Source organism: Balaenoptera musculus, chromosome 8, assembly GCF_009873245.2.
Source record: "Balaenoptera musculus isolate JJ_BM4_2016_0621 chromosome 8, mBalMus1.pri.v3, whole genome shotgun sequence".
In the NCBI taxonomy this organism is placed as follows: domain Eukaryota; kingdom Metazoa; phylum Chordata; class Mammalia; order Artiodactyla; family Balaenopteridae; genus Balaenoptera; species Balaenoptera musculus.
The window spans coordinates 60,693,361-60,707,884 of NC_045792.1; the positions used below are offsets into that span (position 1 = coordinate 60,693,361).

At 39.2% G+C, this 14,524-nt stretch overlaps 1 protein-coding gene across 2 annotated transcripts in view; it reads right to left on the bottom strand.

Moving 5' to 3' along the window:
- Nucleotides 1-2,007: 2,007 nt before the first annotated feature.
- Nucleotides 2,008-14,524, bottom strand: part of LOC118899813 (interferon-induced very large GTPase 1-like) — a 31,457-nt gene continuing 18,940 nt past the window's right edge. For both annotated transcript variants that reach the window (XM_036861786.1, XM_036861785.1), the window contains one exon: nt 2,008-11,081. In XM_036861786.1, the coding sequence (XP_036717681.1) occupies nt 3,781-11,079 (7,299 nt within the window). In that variant the 5' untranslated portion in view covers nt 11,080-11,081 and the 3' untranslated portion in view covers nt 2,008-3,780. The remainder of the gene's footprint in view (nt 11,082-14,524) is intronic.

Sequence of the window (14,524 nt, forward strand, 5' to 3'; positions counted from 1 at the left end):
GACATTTTCTACCTCTCAAAACTTGCATACCTACTAATTTATTCCCTCACCTTAAGTTACATTCCCCCTCTTGCTTCCCCTTATTCTTTTTTTTACTGGGATAGCTTTTCTAATAAATCAATTGTGTGTGAATCCATGTCTCGGACCTTTTGAAGAACCTAAGACATATTATCTTCTATGCTGTTAAAGAATTGTGACAATGACTTGTCTAAGTCTTTGACTGATGGATTAGTTTTTGAGAGAGGTATAACTACAGATAAAGTACTGTGGGACATCAATATATCGAGATGCATTTTGAGCCATAAGTTATAACCACATTTATTGAGAACTTACTATATTCTCAGTTGTGATTTCCCAAGGGGTCCTGGTTGAATATTCCTGCCGATGAACCTCAGATGAGACTATCTCAATCCATCAATGTGTTCCTAATAAAATGTTACTCAAATGCAAAGGAATAAGGAACTTAGGAGTGGCAGTATAACATAATAATAACTTACACTTATAAAGTACTCTGTGTTTGCTTCTGTCTTAAATGTTTTTTAAATAGGAATTCATTTATTCTTCCCAGTAGCAGAATGAGAAATGCACTCTTTTACAGACAGGGCACTTGAACAAAGAGAGGTTAAACTACCTGCCCAAGATGTCACAGTTACTACTATTGCAAAGGTATCAGTACAGTCATTATCATGATACTATTATTGGTAGTGCTCACACTTTCCTTCACTGTTTTGTCTCTTTATGTGTCACAGCACTACTAGAAAGGGCTGAATGGCTTTTTTAGACCTCACTGAAGGGTTAGACTGATTAAAGAGAATGATTAAAGATAATTACAAATTTGAAGGAAGGGGAAAAATTAAAAGTTTTATGTTTCATATGTCTTTTTCCATAGTCTAAGGGAAAAGCATCCCAAACCTTAAGGGGGCCAATTTTTAGGCACACCTCAACTTAGTCAGCTTGGGCTGCCATAACAAAACACTACAGACCAGGTGTCTTAGACAATGGAAATTTATTTCTTCCAGTTCTAGAGCATCTAAGATCAAGATGCTGGCTGATTTGGTTCCTGATGAGAGCTCTCTTCCTGGCTTGCCTTATTACACATATTGCAGTGTGCTCATATGATCTTTCCTTGATTCATGCTCCTGGGGAGGGAGAGAGATATCTCTGATGTCTCTTCTTATAAGGATGTTAATCTCATCATGAGGACCCTTCCCTCATGAACTCATTTCACCCTAATTATCTCCCAAGGCCCCCTCTAAAATCACACTGGGAATTAGGGCTTCAACATATGAATTTATGGATGACAGACATATTTCGTCCATAACACACCTTATTCAATTGACCTTCCCGTATTTATATCCTCTCTCAGAGAGAGAGAGAGAGGGAGAGAGACCTAAGTGAAAATCTTTTTAGTGCAAATTTCCAGCTTCATTTAAGCAACTCACCTCTTATTCATGTTATTTGATCTTGTCTTAGAATCCAACACCCTCCTAGCCCCATCCCTGCAGGCCTTGTCCTCTCTTGCTTAACTTACTCTGGAAATCCCTGAAGTCTATTGATTGATGTGGTGACCCCCAATTTCTGTGTTTCCATGATCCCCACTTTCAGTGACTCTGAGAGACCTGTTCCACTGACCATGTGAACCATACCTCTATTGACCTTACAACTCTGGCCATCTCTAATCTGTGACCTGCACTGGGCCCATCATCTCCCATTTTTGATGACCATATGATTCTCATCCCTACTGACTCCATTCACCCTACTCCACTGTTCCTAAGATCTTCCTCAGTGACCTCAACCCACTGACCCTTTAATCCTCACCCCACGTTGATGGCACTTTACTCTCCACTACTATCACAGAAAACCACATTCACACATAGCCATCTTCTCTCATTCCCAACTTAAGTCTAGCCATTTTGGGTTCTTGACACAGCCTCTGAATTTCATTTAATAATCACTCTACTTAAATGCCTGAGGAATTTATCCAAAAATTTATTTTTTCATGCACAACAATTCGGCTTGAAAAATCAAAGTTAATATATGATATATAATACTTTTTAGTTAAAAGTTTTAATGGATTCATTAAACAAATATGAAAGGCATTCAGCGAATGTTAACATGGCACAGTTATCAAGGATGCAGCTATGTCAGAGACAGGTGCTATATTATGCATGGGTTCTGTTTTTATCACTATTTCAACTTTATCCTATTAGTTCCAACTCTCAGTGAGGCTACTTTTTTAGAGAACAAAAGGGAAACCCTACTGTCCAAGAACATCTGTTTTCCATATAATTTTTCTGTTCCAGGATTTCTTCTGGAAACATGGTCATTTGACCTGAAACTGAGAGTATGCTTGAAGCCTTGGGGCACAAAGATAGCAGAGTGAACACTCCTGTCTCCCAGCTCTGAAGATCCAAGTCCTTTGACTGCTCTTTGTACTGTCTGTTTTCACTGGCTATGGAGGGGTAGACAGTGAACCCTGAAATGGAAGCCAATGGATGCCCTTATGTCAGGCATGAATAATCTTTTTTCTTTGCATCAGGATTCCTTCAGATCATCAGCTTTGAGAACCTAGCAAAAGTCATTGCTTTAGAAGGTGAAAGTTTGCAGAAGGGAGATTTCCTTCCCCTCTCAGATCCTTGGTTGGCTTCAGCATGTTCTTCATTTTTATTTCTGATCATGACCCTATGGCTCAAATACTGTGAAAAGTCACAAGGGTGCCTGATTTGGAGATAAGCATTTTCTTACCTTTTAATACGTAAAAAGCATCTCTTATTGAAATATCACCACACAAAACTATATATTTTTTGATATTTTAGTCTTGAAGGAATAGTTTTTTTAAATCATTAATGATTAAATGATCATGGCTTAATCAAATTTGACCTTGTCCACAGCCTTGATTAAAATGGCCCTTTTTACCTGGTCATAAATCTTGTTCCATTAACAAGTCCTTCTCAGACTTGTACATAGCTCTAGACTTTGAATACCTAAGCTCCTGTGAATTTTTTCTTTTCCTTTTTTAAAAAACATGCACAGGCAAGTGCCAAGGCACCAGGGAAGAAGAGGATGATGGTTAAATAAGAAAAAGTTATTTAACTTCTATTTTCCATATTTGTTGAATAATGTTTCCAGAATTGATGCAGGCTCTATCCTGGTCAAGTTTCTGGTTTGTTTTTTTTTTTTCATTTCCTATAACAGGATATCCCTTAAAAGCACTATATTTGGGATTGGGAATCATGAATTTTCCATGAATGTTTTTGCATTCAAGCATTAATAACTCTTCCTCACAAATTTCTGAGGGTAAAAAAAATACACTTAGAAATGAAAAGAATTTGTAGATTCCAGTCAAGAACTGTATATTGGTTAAACTATGTAGTTATTCTATAGAATTTGTGGCAGTCTGCAATGATTTTAACTTCCCTCTATGAAAATGACTTTCTTGTGACTTTAAATAACATTATATATTTAAAAATAAAAAATAACATTCAGAATGATAGTTTAAAATATGAAGTAGGTATTTTAAATGGATTTTTAAAAATTTTATCATGTACTCATATATTTTAGTAATCTGTTTTTAAAGCAAAAGGAATTGAGACAAAGAAAAATGAAGTTCTTTCTCAGCAAGTCTTCAACTCTTGCTGTTAACTGATTTAGTTTTAGATGTTTCAATTGAAAAAATTGATATAAGGGAGGTTTTCCTTATGCGTGGGTGATATTTTAGGCTTCCTCAGGTAATGTGCCTCCTTTGTTCAGATACTGGGGCTGTTTTGTGGTCATTGAGTATTAATTTTTTTTCAAGTCATTAAGCACATCCTGTTTCTTGATGTTGTTCCATGCATCAGGAATTTTACCTTTATCTATAAATCTTTTGAGATATTTTTCTTGTAGCTTTAATCTGAAGTGACAGACAAACCATTTCCAGTATGGCTGGGTGGATGTGTCTGGGGTGATACTCCACCTGGCATATTCCCCTCCTGCCTGTCGATAGTTCTTAAATGGGACTTTCCTGTCATCTCCCAAAACCAAAAAGCAATCACTTGCTACCAAACTGGTACAGCAATCAATGACAAAATGGTCTGTTTTGTACCACCATCCTCCACTGACAGCCTGTGGACGATGGAAGGGAACACTGTGGTCTCCATCATGCATAGGGATTGTGTTTGTACAAATTGCTCTACAGCAGGGACACTGTTTCCAGCAGCCAAAGAGATGTTCAGCGATCATTTTCTGGTTTTCAGGAACGATTTCTTCTATAAGCATATACAAGTCATTCTCTTCTACTCTCTTCATTTCAGGATCCAAAGCTTTACTCATGGCTTCTTTGAGAAAGTCAATATCTTTTATCTCCTGGTGTTCAATGCTTATCAGGTCTTTTCGTGGAAAGATCAAGTTACTCCCCAGGTGATCACAGAACAAATCCAACCACCCAGACACAGTGCTGCTTTTATCTTTAGCTACTGCTGTGGATGCCTGAATAGCTGAGAGGATGGCATTCTTGATTTCATCTGAACTTATTTTTAAAAATGTCTTCATTTTTTCACTTCCTTTGTCAGAACAATATCTTTTAATGTGGTTTTCAATGTAATTCTTAAAAAATGATTCCGGATTATGAAGGTACTGCCAATAATTATCAAAATTTTCCTCTTCTGCCAGAGAGATGAGAATGTGTTTCTCCAGGTTAGCCCTATTTCCATTGAATGCCGGGCAGGTGGCTTGCATGTCCCCGGCAATTTTGCGGGCCATGTTTTTCTTTATGGTGTTGGAGACAGCAGTGGTGAGTTTGTGCCACAGAAAATCAACAAATGTTTTAATTGAGGTTGCTCCCTGACAAGAGATCTTAAAACTCATGAAGAAATCATCTTTCTTGCTTTCCAGATAGTTTACAGGATCATTTGCTCTCTTGAATGCCTTGTGCATATCATGAAACTTCATTGATGCTCTTTGGAATAAACACAAGGATAAGTCTATTTCATATTTTCTTGTAAATGTGTATCTTTCCTTAGTGGGTGCAGATTTCACCTCCTCATCTATTATTCTCAGGATTTCATAGAAATAATTTGGATTGTAATCATGCTTTTGCCTACAAATGTTGTTAATAGTTTCGTTAACTTTTGAAACAATGCGGTTAGTAGTCATATTTATGGACTCCTTATCCTGGACCTCTAATGTCATTGTAACTAAGTTCAAATATTTCTTGTTCATTTTGATATGTTTGTCATATTTGATTTCAAACTTTTCTCCAGAATTTTTCTTCAGTATGCTTGCCATGTCTTTCTCCTTTTTGAAATAATCCAAAAGGATGTTTTCAGAATCCACTTCAATTTTAGGCTCTGTGATTGGAGGGTGAGTTGAGGACAAATCATAGACCCATTTTTTCCAAAGTGGGTTGAATTTCTCATGTAGCTCTTCGTCACTCAGTTGGGTGCCCTTTACAGTTAAAGCCAACTCTCGGCTTTTTTCCAATAATTCCTTTTCATAACCTGATTTTTTGTTATGCAGTTTTTCTTGATTCTTTTTAAAACTAAGAAGTTCTTTGGCTTTTCTTTGGCTGTCTAAAATGAATGCCTCTTTAAGGATTATTAGCTTATTTTCAAAATTTCCTTTCCACTGTACCAGCACTTCACTATCTGGGTCTTCATTAAAATATTTTTCAAGTTCTTGCATGATGGCTTCATATTTCTCTGTAACTGGAGCCTCAATTGTGTGTGTTTCGAGTGTCTGTATTTTTTCATTCTGAATCTGGTTGATCAGCTGGTCCTGTATGCTCAGCACATGACTCCTCAACTCCCATGTCCAGTAGTTATACATGGTTTCCAGTTTGCTCATGGCCATGACCTCTCGGGTATTCCTGAAACTGAAAATAAAGTTTTCATTCAATAGGGCCCTCCACAAATCTTGAACTCGGAATTTTACATCTGATATCTTCATGATGCTTCCCCTAGATTCCTGTTGGGCAGTCACAAGAATTCTGCTTTTCAGTTCTTGGACATTGTGGCTATAACGAGGATTGGGAGGGGCCATTGGGGGATTGCCATCCCAGAGGTGAGCAAAGTAGTAGACGTGGGTATTAACATCAAACTTAATGACATCGCGAAAGCGGGTTACATCTGAGCACTGCTCCTCTTCAGCTGCTGTTGCTGCCATTTCGTCCAGTCTCTGCTCTAGCCGCCTTCGTCCTTCCATAGTTTGGTCTTTAGCTGTAACTTCTCCCACATTCTGATGAACAAAGAGGCAACTAGGAGAGATTTTTACTTGTTTCATCCTCAGAAAAGCTTGGACAACTATTTGTAGAATATCTTGCATTTCTGATGGATTTTCCCCGAAAATATTGATCAGAGTCAAATTTCCAAGTCCGATGACAAAGGTTGCCAACTCATTGTCACGATTCTGGGACTTGTTGCTGAGTTCTGGGGCCCGAAGTCCTTCTGTGTCCACAACAAGCACAAAGTCAAAGCCAAGTTCCTTTGCGAATGTCTCCTCCACCTTCAGAAGCTGCATGTAGGCCCCCCGGGTACACCTCCCAGCACTGACAGTGAACTGCAGCCCAAAAAGTGCATTCAGCAAGGTGGATTTCCCTGAGCTCTGCAGGCCAAGGACAGAGAGAACAAAGAGCCGTTTGTTTCCAAGTTTCTCAGAGACCTTGTCAAAAACAGCTGCCACCCACCTCAGGGGCACATAAGAAGCATCCCCATCCATCAGCTCAATGGGAAAACCAGATAGCATCAGATCTGCAGCAATGTGGGGAAGGGAGAGAAATAGTGTATCTTTCATGGATGAAGCTTCTTCCAGAGCTTCATAGATCTGGCCAACTTCTCTGAGAAGTTGCTCAATTCCCAAGGTGCAGTCACTAATCTCTCTGGAGATAACTTCTATCTCATTTTGCAAGCCTTTCAGAGAGTTGCTCTTTGGTGCCTCTTGCTTTTCTTTTTGGACCAGTGACCACAATGCCTTTTTCTTCTCATTTAGTTTTTCCAAGTGTCCTGCAGTCAAATTGTCTAAAAACACACTCAGCCATTGCAAGAAGTAGAGTTTGGTGTCAGTTTCTGAATGATTTTGGAGAATTTCAAGGACAGAATGCATTAAATCGTTGAGAGGAAAGGCTTTTCTCAACTGTTGACATCGTATCATTTGTTTATCTGTCTCAATCTCACTCTTGTGTTGTTCAATGCTTCGATTCCCTTTTTCTCTCAGATGATAGAGTTCTTTGTCCTTTTTACACCAAAGTTGCCACAGTTTTCCCTGAAGGGGTAGTAAATTTTCCTTCATCTGAGGTATTTCCATTTCTCCCAGTAGGGCCATTAGAATCTCTGCCTTTTCTTTGGCTTCCTTGCATTCTCTCTGGTCTTCATCAATAAGCAATCCTTGCTTGCGAGCAATTTGGGCACAGTTCTCCAAGCTGAGTGCAGTGTCAGAAAGCTCTAACAAACGTCTGATTGTAGTTATGAGCTCCTCTATTAATTCTGCCTCATTTCTGTTTCTGATCCCAATTCTCACTCTTGGGCCAGAGTTATTTGCCATGGTTTTTTCTTTATCATCAAGCAAACAGATTAAAGTTTTTGATTTCTGACACAGGTCATGGACAATTTTTCGGGTTGCTTTATTGTCATCAGAAGTTGACATGAGGACCACAATGAGAGAAGAGACCTCCTGCAAAAAGGCAAGTTGCTTCTCATGTTCCTTTGCATCTCCATGAAGATTGATGAAGGTCAGGCAGTTGTCAAACCTGTCCTGATCTTCACCCCCAGGACAGAACCAGGCAACTTCCACCACACCTCCCATCAAGAGACAGTCTGTGCTGCTCCCTTTGCAATGTCGGTGAAAAAAGACATCATGTTTCCTTTTACTGAGAAGACAGTTCATGATCTGAGATTTGGAGGCAGAGAAGCCGTTTCCAACTCTAATAAAAGACACAATGGGGGTAGAGACACGACACATCTGCTGATTTTTGTAATTGTCCTTCTCCTCTTTTATTGATTTCCCTGCTTGCTGCCAGCTCCTCCTAATTTGACTGAGAGACCAGAGACAGAATTCAATTTGAGCATTGCAAGGATTAGGTATGAGAAGGGGAAGGGCAAACTGACAAATGGAAAGTTTGGCCAAAATGTATTGTCTGGCAAAATCATCTGCACAGTGAAGAATTGCCATCTGTATATCCATAGGGTGAATGTAGGGCCTGGCATTAGTGGCTGCTGAAGGATTAGTGGTGCTATTACTGTCTTCAAATAGATCTTCATATGGATCAAAAGCCTCCTTTTCTTGATTTGAGGTGCTTGGATAGACTTGCTTCTCTGTGTATTCATCATCCTTGATGATCAGGTATCTCAGCCCATAATCCAGCATCAGTAGCTTCTGTAGGAAATAGTAGGGAAGCTCTCTTTCAGAGCAGGGCTGGGTGTTGTACACAGGATTCTTGGAGATCACATGGAAGTTAGCTCTGCTCATCGTTTTTGGGTAGTAATGTTCTAGGCCTAGACGCTGGAGTATTTCTAGGAAGGCTCTATTTTCTATGACCTCCCGTTTGTTACTTTCATTATCATGTGGTTCATGGGGCTCTTTCTTTCCATGGAAAAGACTTTGCAATTGTTTTTTCACATCCTCCATTTGCAATGAAGAGACGGTGGCCTCATAATCCCCATCAATGAGCAATCTCAAGTCTTTTTCTAGGTTTTCCCAATCATGATCTGCCCCAAGTTTGGTGAGGACATGTACAACTTCTTTAGACAAAGATTGTCCCATGTGACGTCTTACTAATGCCAAGCGTTCTGTTTTCTCCTCTGGAGAAGCAACTTTGATGCCAAGTGTAGCTGTCAGACCTGTGAGCACCAGGAATGCCTGAGCCTTGTAGTTGCAAATATTTTTGAGCTCTTGGTATTTATCTAGGGCAGTTTGCATTTTATCCAGTAGGAAGTCTAACTCATCACACCCAAGGAGATACTGAAATGTATTGTTTACCACATGATATCCTGCACCAGCTGCAATCAAAAGTAGCAAGATGTGTGTGTCTGGCTGCCCCGTTTCTTGGAGGTATCTCAAGAAGCAGCCAAGAGACAAGCTGACCTCGTAAGTCACCTTGCTTTGAGCTTCCTCCACTGATTCTGTGGATTCAGACTTGGCCTTTACTTCCATAAGGTCATTCTGGGTTTTTTTAAAGATTTTAATTAATTCAGAAAATTGGGTGATATTGACATTCTCTTCCTCTGGTTCTGACTGAAATATCCACTGCATGATGGAATGAGCCTGAGGAAAGTTTGTCACTTTGTAGATGTGAGGATCCAAAAGGCTGCACAACTGAGATTTAATAAATTTAGTTTCATAAATGGAATACTGTTTGCAGAAGTTGACAGTGTCTACCAGAAAATTCTGCAGACTCCTATCTGTGAGGCATATATTAGTCCAAGCGTTATAACTTTTTATTTTTTCACTTAATCTTTGCATGAAATTTATCAGCTTTTTAAGCTGCTCTTCAGGATCAGATACCTCCCAGGATTTCACATCCTCTAGGAAAAGCCTAGCCTCCTTCTGAACACTCAGTAATTCTTCTCCCTCCTGGATCTGGGCAGTAAGACCAGTCAGAGCAGTGTAGCTGTCTTTCAGGCAGTTAGCTACCTGATAAGGATCCTTAAAATCGCTTCGGTGGCTGGTGAGGATGATGTCCCAAACGGGCACCAGCTGAATTCCCCGGTCAATGACACACCAGGTTTGATTATTGGCAACTAGGCCAGCTTTCCACTGTGAAAGGCCATTTGCTTCTGGTGGGCCACCTGTCTGGGCCACAGATAATTGGACTTTGGTTTGGAGATTTTGGAAGGTTGTTCCCTGAGAGGCTGTTTTTGAATGAGAGTCTGACACATCCACACCTGCAGCAACATTCACTCCAAAGCCACTGTAGCTGCCCCTTATGTAAATATCCAGGGCCTCTGCAGCTTGCTGTTTCACTTCTGCCAGCTGCTCACTTTGGAAGCCCTCTGAAATGGCTTTCCACCAGTAGATTCCTCCCAGGTGCAGAGGGCCCTGGTTAGCATGAGAGCCAAATCTGTGGAAGAAGGCTTCAGTCCTGCGCCTCAGCAAGGGAAGTTTGTCTGGGTCTTCTGGCTGACCTGAAAGGTCTTCAATGCATTTCAGTTCCTGTAGAGCTGCCCTGGAGAACTGGAGCTGGTCAGTGGGAAAGTGGCAGGAGGCCAGTGGCATGTAGTTGAACTTGGTTGAGCAGAAGTAAGAGTGCTTAGAATGTGACTGTTGGGTTTCCTTGGATTCTGAATGTTTGCTCTGATTCATAGCAGCTTCCAGGCTAAATCCCCAACCTCCACCCTTTGCTGAGGCAGTTACACTGAAGCCCAGCTTCTCTACAGCCTGGGTGAACATGGATTCTTTTTGAGAAGATGTAAATTCCTTTGTTTCCATCCGTGTACTCTGCTCAGGGCCACAGAGTGAGAACTCCTTGGGGACACTGAGTAGCTCCTCTTTCTTCTCTATCAGGCTCCTTTGGTTACTGATTTTGTAAATTCCCTGAAGGGCTAGTCCTCCAGATGCATGTCGCACCAGCTCTCTATCTGGAAGGTTCTTCCTGTGAGACAGTGTCCCCTCCATAAGTTTGAGTTGTCCCAGCATGTTTTCCATGATGTCTCTTAGGGACTTTTCGGGACGTGGCCAGAACTCTTTGGGGATCTCCATTGCCTGCATCAGCTCTGCTTCCTTTTTCCTCACTGCCTCTTCCTGTCGCTGCCTCCCTTCTGCCAGCATCTCTCTTAGCTCCTGCAGTGCCTGTTCTGCCTGCTTCTGCCTTTTCTTTATTGTTTCCACCTGAGACTCCTGTAACTCTGAAAGAGTATTTGAGTGTGACAGGTTAAGCAGCTTCTCCAGGGCCCTTTTCTCCCAGGGATGTTGTGCCTGGGATTGCAGCTTCTGGAGTTCTTTTTCTTCCAGGTGTTGTAAGGCTTGGGCACAGGTCACACCCAGGTGTTCCTGCAGCTTCGGCAACCAGTACTCAACTGCCAATCCTGCTTCTCTCAACATCTCTTGGAGATCTTGCCCATTTTTGCCTCTGAGCAGGAGCTCATTAGGGGTAGACTCTTCTGTGTCCATGGCTGTGGGACGAAAAGACACTCAGTTAGCCTTTGGCATGTTAATATACAGAACTCTGTGATTAATTTGCAGAAATCTGATGCTTTTCTAAACACTAATAATGAACTATCAGAGAAAGAAATTGAGGAAGCAGTCCCATTTATGATCACATTAGAAAGAATAAAATATCTGGGAATAAACTTAATCAAGAAGGTGAAAGACCTATACTCTGAAAACTATAAATACCGATGAAGGAATTTGGAAATGATACAAAGAAATGGAAAGATATCCTCTGTTCCTAGATTAGAAGAATTAATGTTGTTAAAATGTGCATACTACACAAAGCAATCTATAGATTTAATGCAATCACTATCAAAATACCCATGACACTTTTCACAAAAGTAGAACGAATAATCCTAAAATTTATTTGGAACCACAGAAGACCAAATTGCCAAAGCAGTCTTGAGAAAAAAAGAAAGCTGGAGGTATCACATTCCCTGATTCAGACTATACTACAAAGCTACAGTAAGCAAAACAGCATGGTACTGGCCTAAAAACAGACACATAGATCAATGGAACAGAATAGAGAGCCCAGAAGTATATCTACACACTTATGGTCAGTTAATCTACAACAAAAGAGGTAAGAACACAATGGAGAAAAGACAGTTTCTTCAATAAGTGGTGCTGGGAAAACTGGACAGCTACATTAAATGGGCAAAAAGACCTAAAAAATGGGATTAGCAAAAAATGGGCAGAAGACCTAAAAAGACATTTCCCTGAAGAGATGGCCAACAAGCATGTGAAAAGATGCTCAACATTGCTAATTGTTAGAGAAATGCAAATCAAAACCACAATGTGGTATCACCTCACACCAGTCATAATGGCCATCATCAAATAATCTACAAATAATAAATGCTGGAGAGGGTGTGGAGAAGAGGGAACACTTGTATACTATTGCTGAGACTATAAGTTGGTTCAGCCACTATAGAAAAGATTGTGGAGGTTCCTCAAAAATTAAAAACAGGACCACAATATTGTCCAGCATCCACTTCTGGATATATATCCAAAGGAAGTGAAGACAGGGAATTGAAGAGATACATGCACTTCCATGTTTATTGCAGCATTATTCGCAATAGCCAAGATATGGAAACAGCCTAAGTGTCAGTGCATGGCTTAACAGATAAAGATTTACTACACACACACACAATGGAATATTTATATTATTCAGTCATGAGAAAGAAGAAAATCTTGCCATGTGTGTGTGACAACACAGATGGACCTTGAGCGTATTATGCTGAGTGAGATAAGTCAGACAGAGAAAGACAAATCCTGTATAATATCACTTATATGTAGAATCTAAAAAGCCAAACTAGTAAAAACAGAGAGTAGGATGCTGGTTACAAGGGGTTGGAAGGTGTAGGAATTAGGGAGATGTTGTTTAAGGGTACAAATGTGCAACCAGTAGATAAATAAGTCCTAGACATCTAATGTTCAGATAGTGATTATAAGCAACATACTGTGTTATAAACTTCAAAGTTACCAAGAGACTATATCTTAATTGTTCCCACCACAATAAAGAAATGATCATGTGATGTGATAAAGGTGTTGGCTAACTCTATGTTGGTAATATTGCAATATATAAATGTATCGATTCAGCATGGTGTATACCTTAGACTTATGCAATGTTATATGTCAATTATATCTCAGTAAATAAATAAAATGCACTTCTTACCTGGTTTATACTTGTCACTTCTTACTCTTCATCTGACACTAGTTAATAATATCTTTGTATTATGAATAACTGTTTTATATTATGAACTGTATATGGATTATGAAGATCTCTTTTCTACTGACGCCATCTTAATGTGTGTATGTAGGACCAAATGTTCTAGTATTCAGTGTTTCCTCAATGTTATGTTTTTCCCCCCAATGCCTTTGGACATATCTTTGGGCAGAAGATGAGATGAGATTTTACATGTCGCAACTTCACACATTATTCAGGTTTCCCCTCTTTTTGGAATTCCTGTCCTACCGAATGTCTCTGTCGTACTTCCAGGTCAATGGGTGTCCTACTCATCCTTCTTCCTGCTGACATGAATGCAGTTGACCATGTCCTTTCAATTTATCCATTTAAATCTCTCTTCAATCTCAATTCTTTTTAATCCCCTACCAGCTCTCCAAAAGATTTTGCCTTCACCTTGTCTTTATTGGATTTCTATAATTTTCATCTCATCTTACACTCATTCTTATTTTGTGCTTTCCATCTTCCCCAATGTCACTAAAATTTGAATCTAGATTTATGGCAGACTCAGAAACTCAGAACAACGTTTTCAACTGAAGATATCTAAAATATCTAGATAAATTTTTAAGACAAATTCTTTGGAGCCTCAAGGAATTTACTGGATAGTGAAGTAATATCTGATGGAAGAGGTAAATAAATTTTAAGCAACTGAAATATTTCCATTACAAATTAAAGCCAACACTTAAGACCTTGGCATACACCAAGGAGGGCAAATAAATTCACAATCAGACATATCATAGTGGAACTGCAGAAAATAAAACAGCAAAAACAAAGCATTTAGAGAAAAACAGATTTTATCTCCAAACAACTAATAATTAGAGAGAGGGCTGACTTCTCAGCAGCATTGATGGAAGCCAGAAGCCAGTGGAATGGAATTTTAAATTTATTGAAAGAAAATAGCTGACAAACTAGGATTCTGTACAGAGTTAGATATCCTTAAAGAGTTACGGTGGAAGAAAAACATGATTGAAAAGAACACATTGACAGAGTTTGCTACTTGGAAATGCACGTTGAATGAACTACTAAGGCATGTTTTTTCAGGAGAAGGAAAATATCACCAACAGGTCCTTGCGGTATTTGAGAGGAGGGTCAAAGATTCTTTTGATTTTGGTGCCATTTGTTAAGTAGAATATATGTTGCAATTTCTAATATAATGTCAAACAGAAGAGTAACTGTCAAACTAACAGAGAAAAAATGAAATAACAAAAACACTTGATCATACAGCTTATCAAAATTTGTGGGCTACAGTGAAAGCAGTGCTTAGAGGGAAATTTACATTGAATGCATATATAAGAAAAAATTATCTGAAATCAGTAATCTAAGTTTCCACCTTAGGAAATGAAGAGAAAATTAAATTCAAATAAGCAAGAGAAAAGAAATAATGAAAACTAAAGCAGAAACCAATAAAATTGAAAACAGGAAATCAATAGAGAAAATCAATAAAACCATAATTTGATTCTATGAAAATACCAACAAAAGTGATAATTCAGACTATGAAAAGAAAGAGGGAAGGCACAAATTACTAATACCAGAAATAAAATAGGGGTTATGAATATGAATCCTATAGACATTAAGAGGATGAAGAAAAGAGTACTATGAACAACTGTTTGCTCTCAAATTTGATAACCTAGATGAAATACACTAGTTCCTTGGAAGACAACAAGC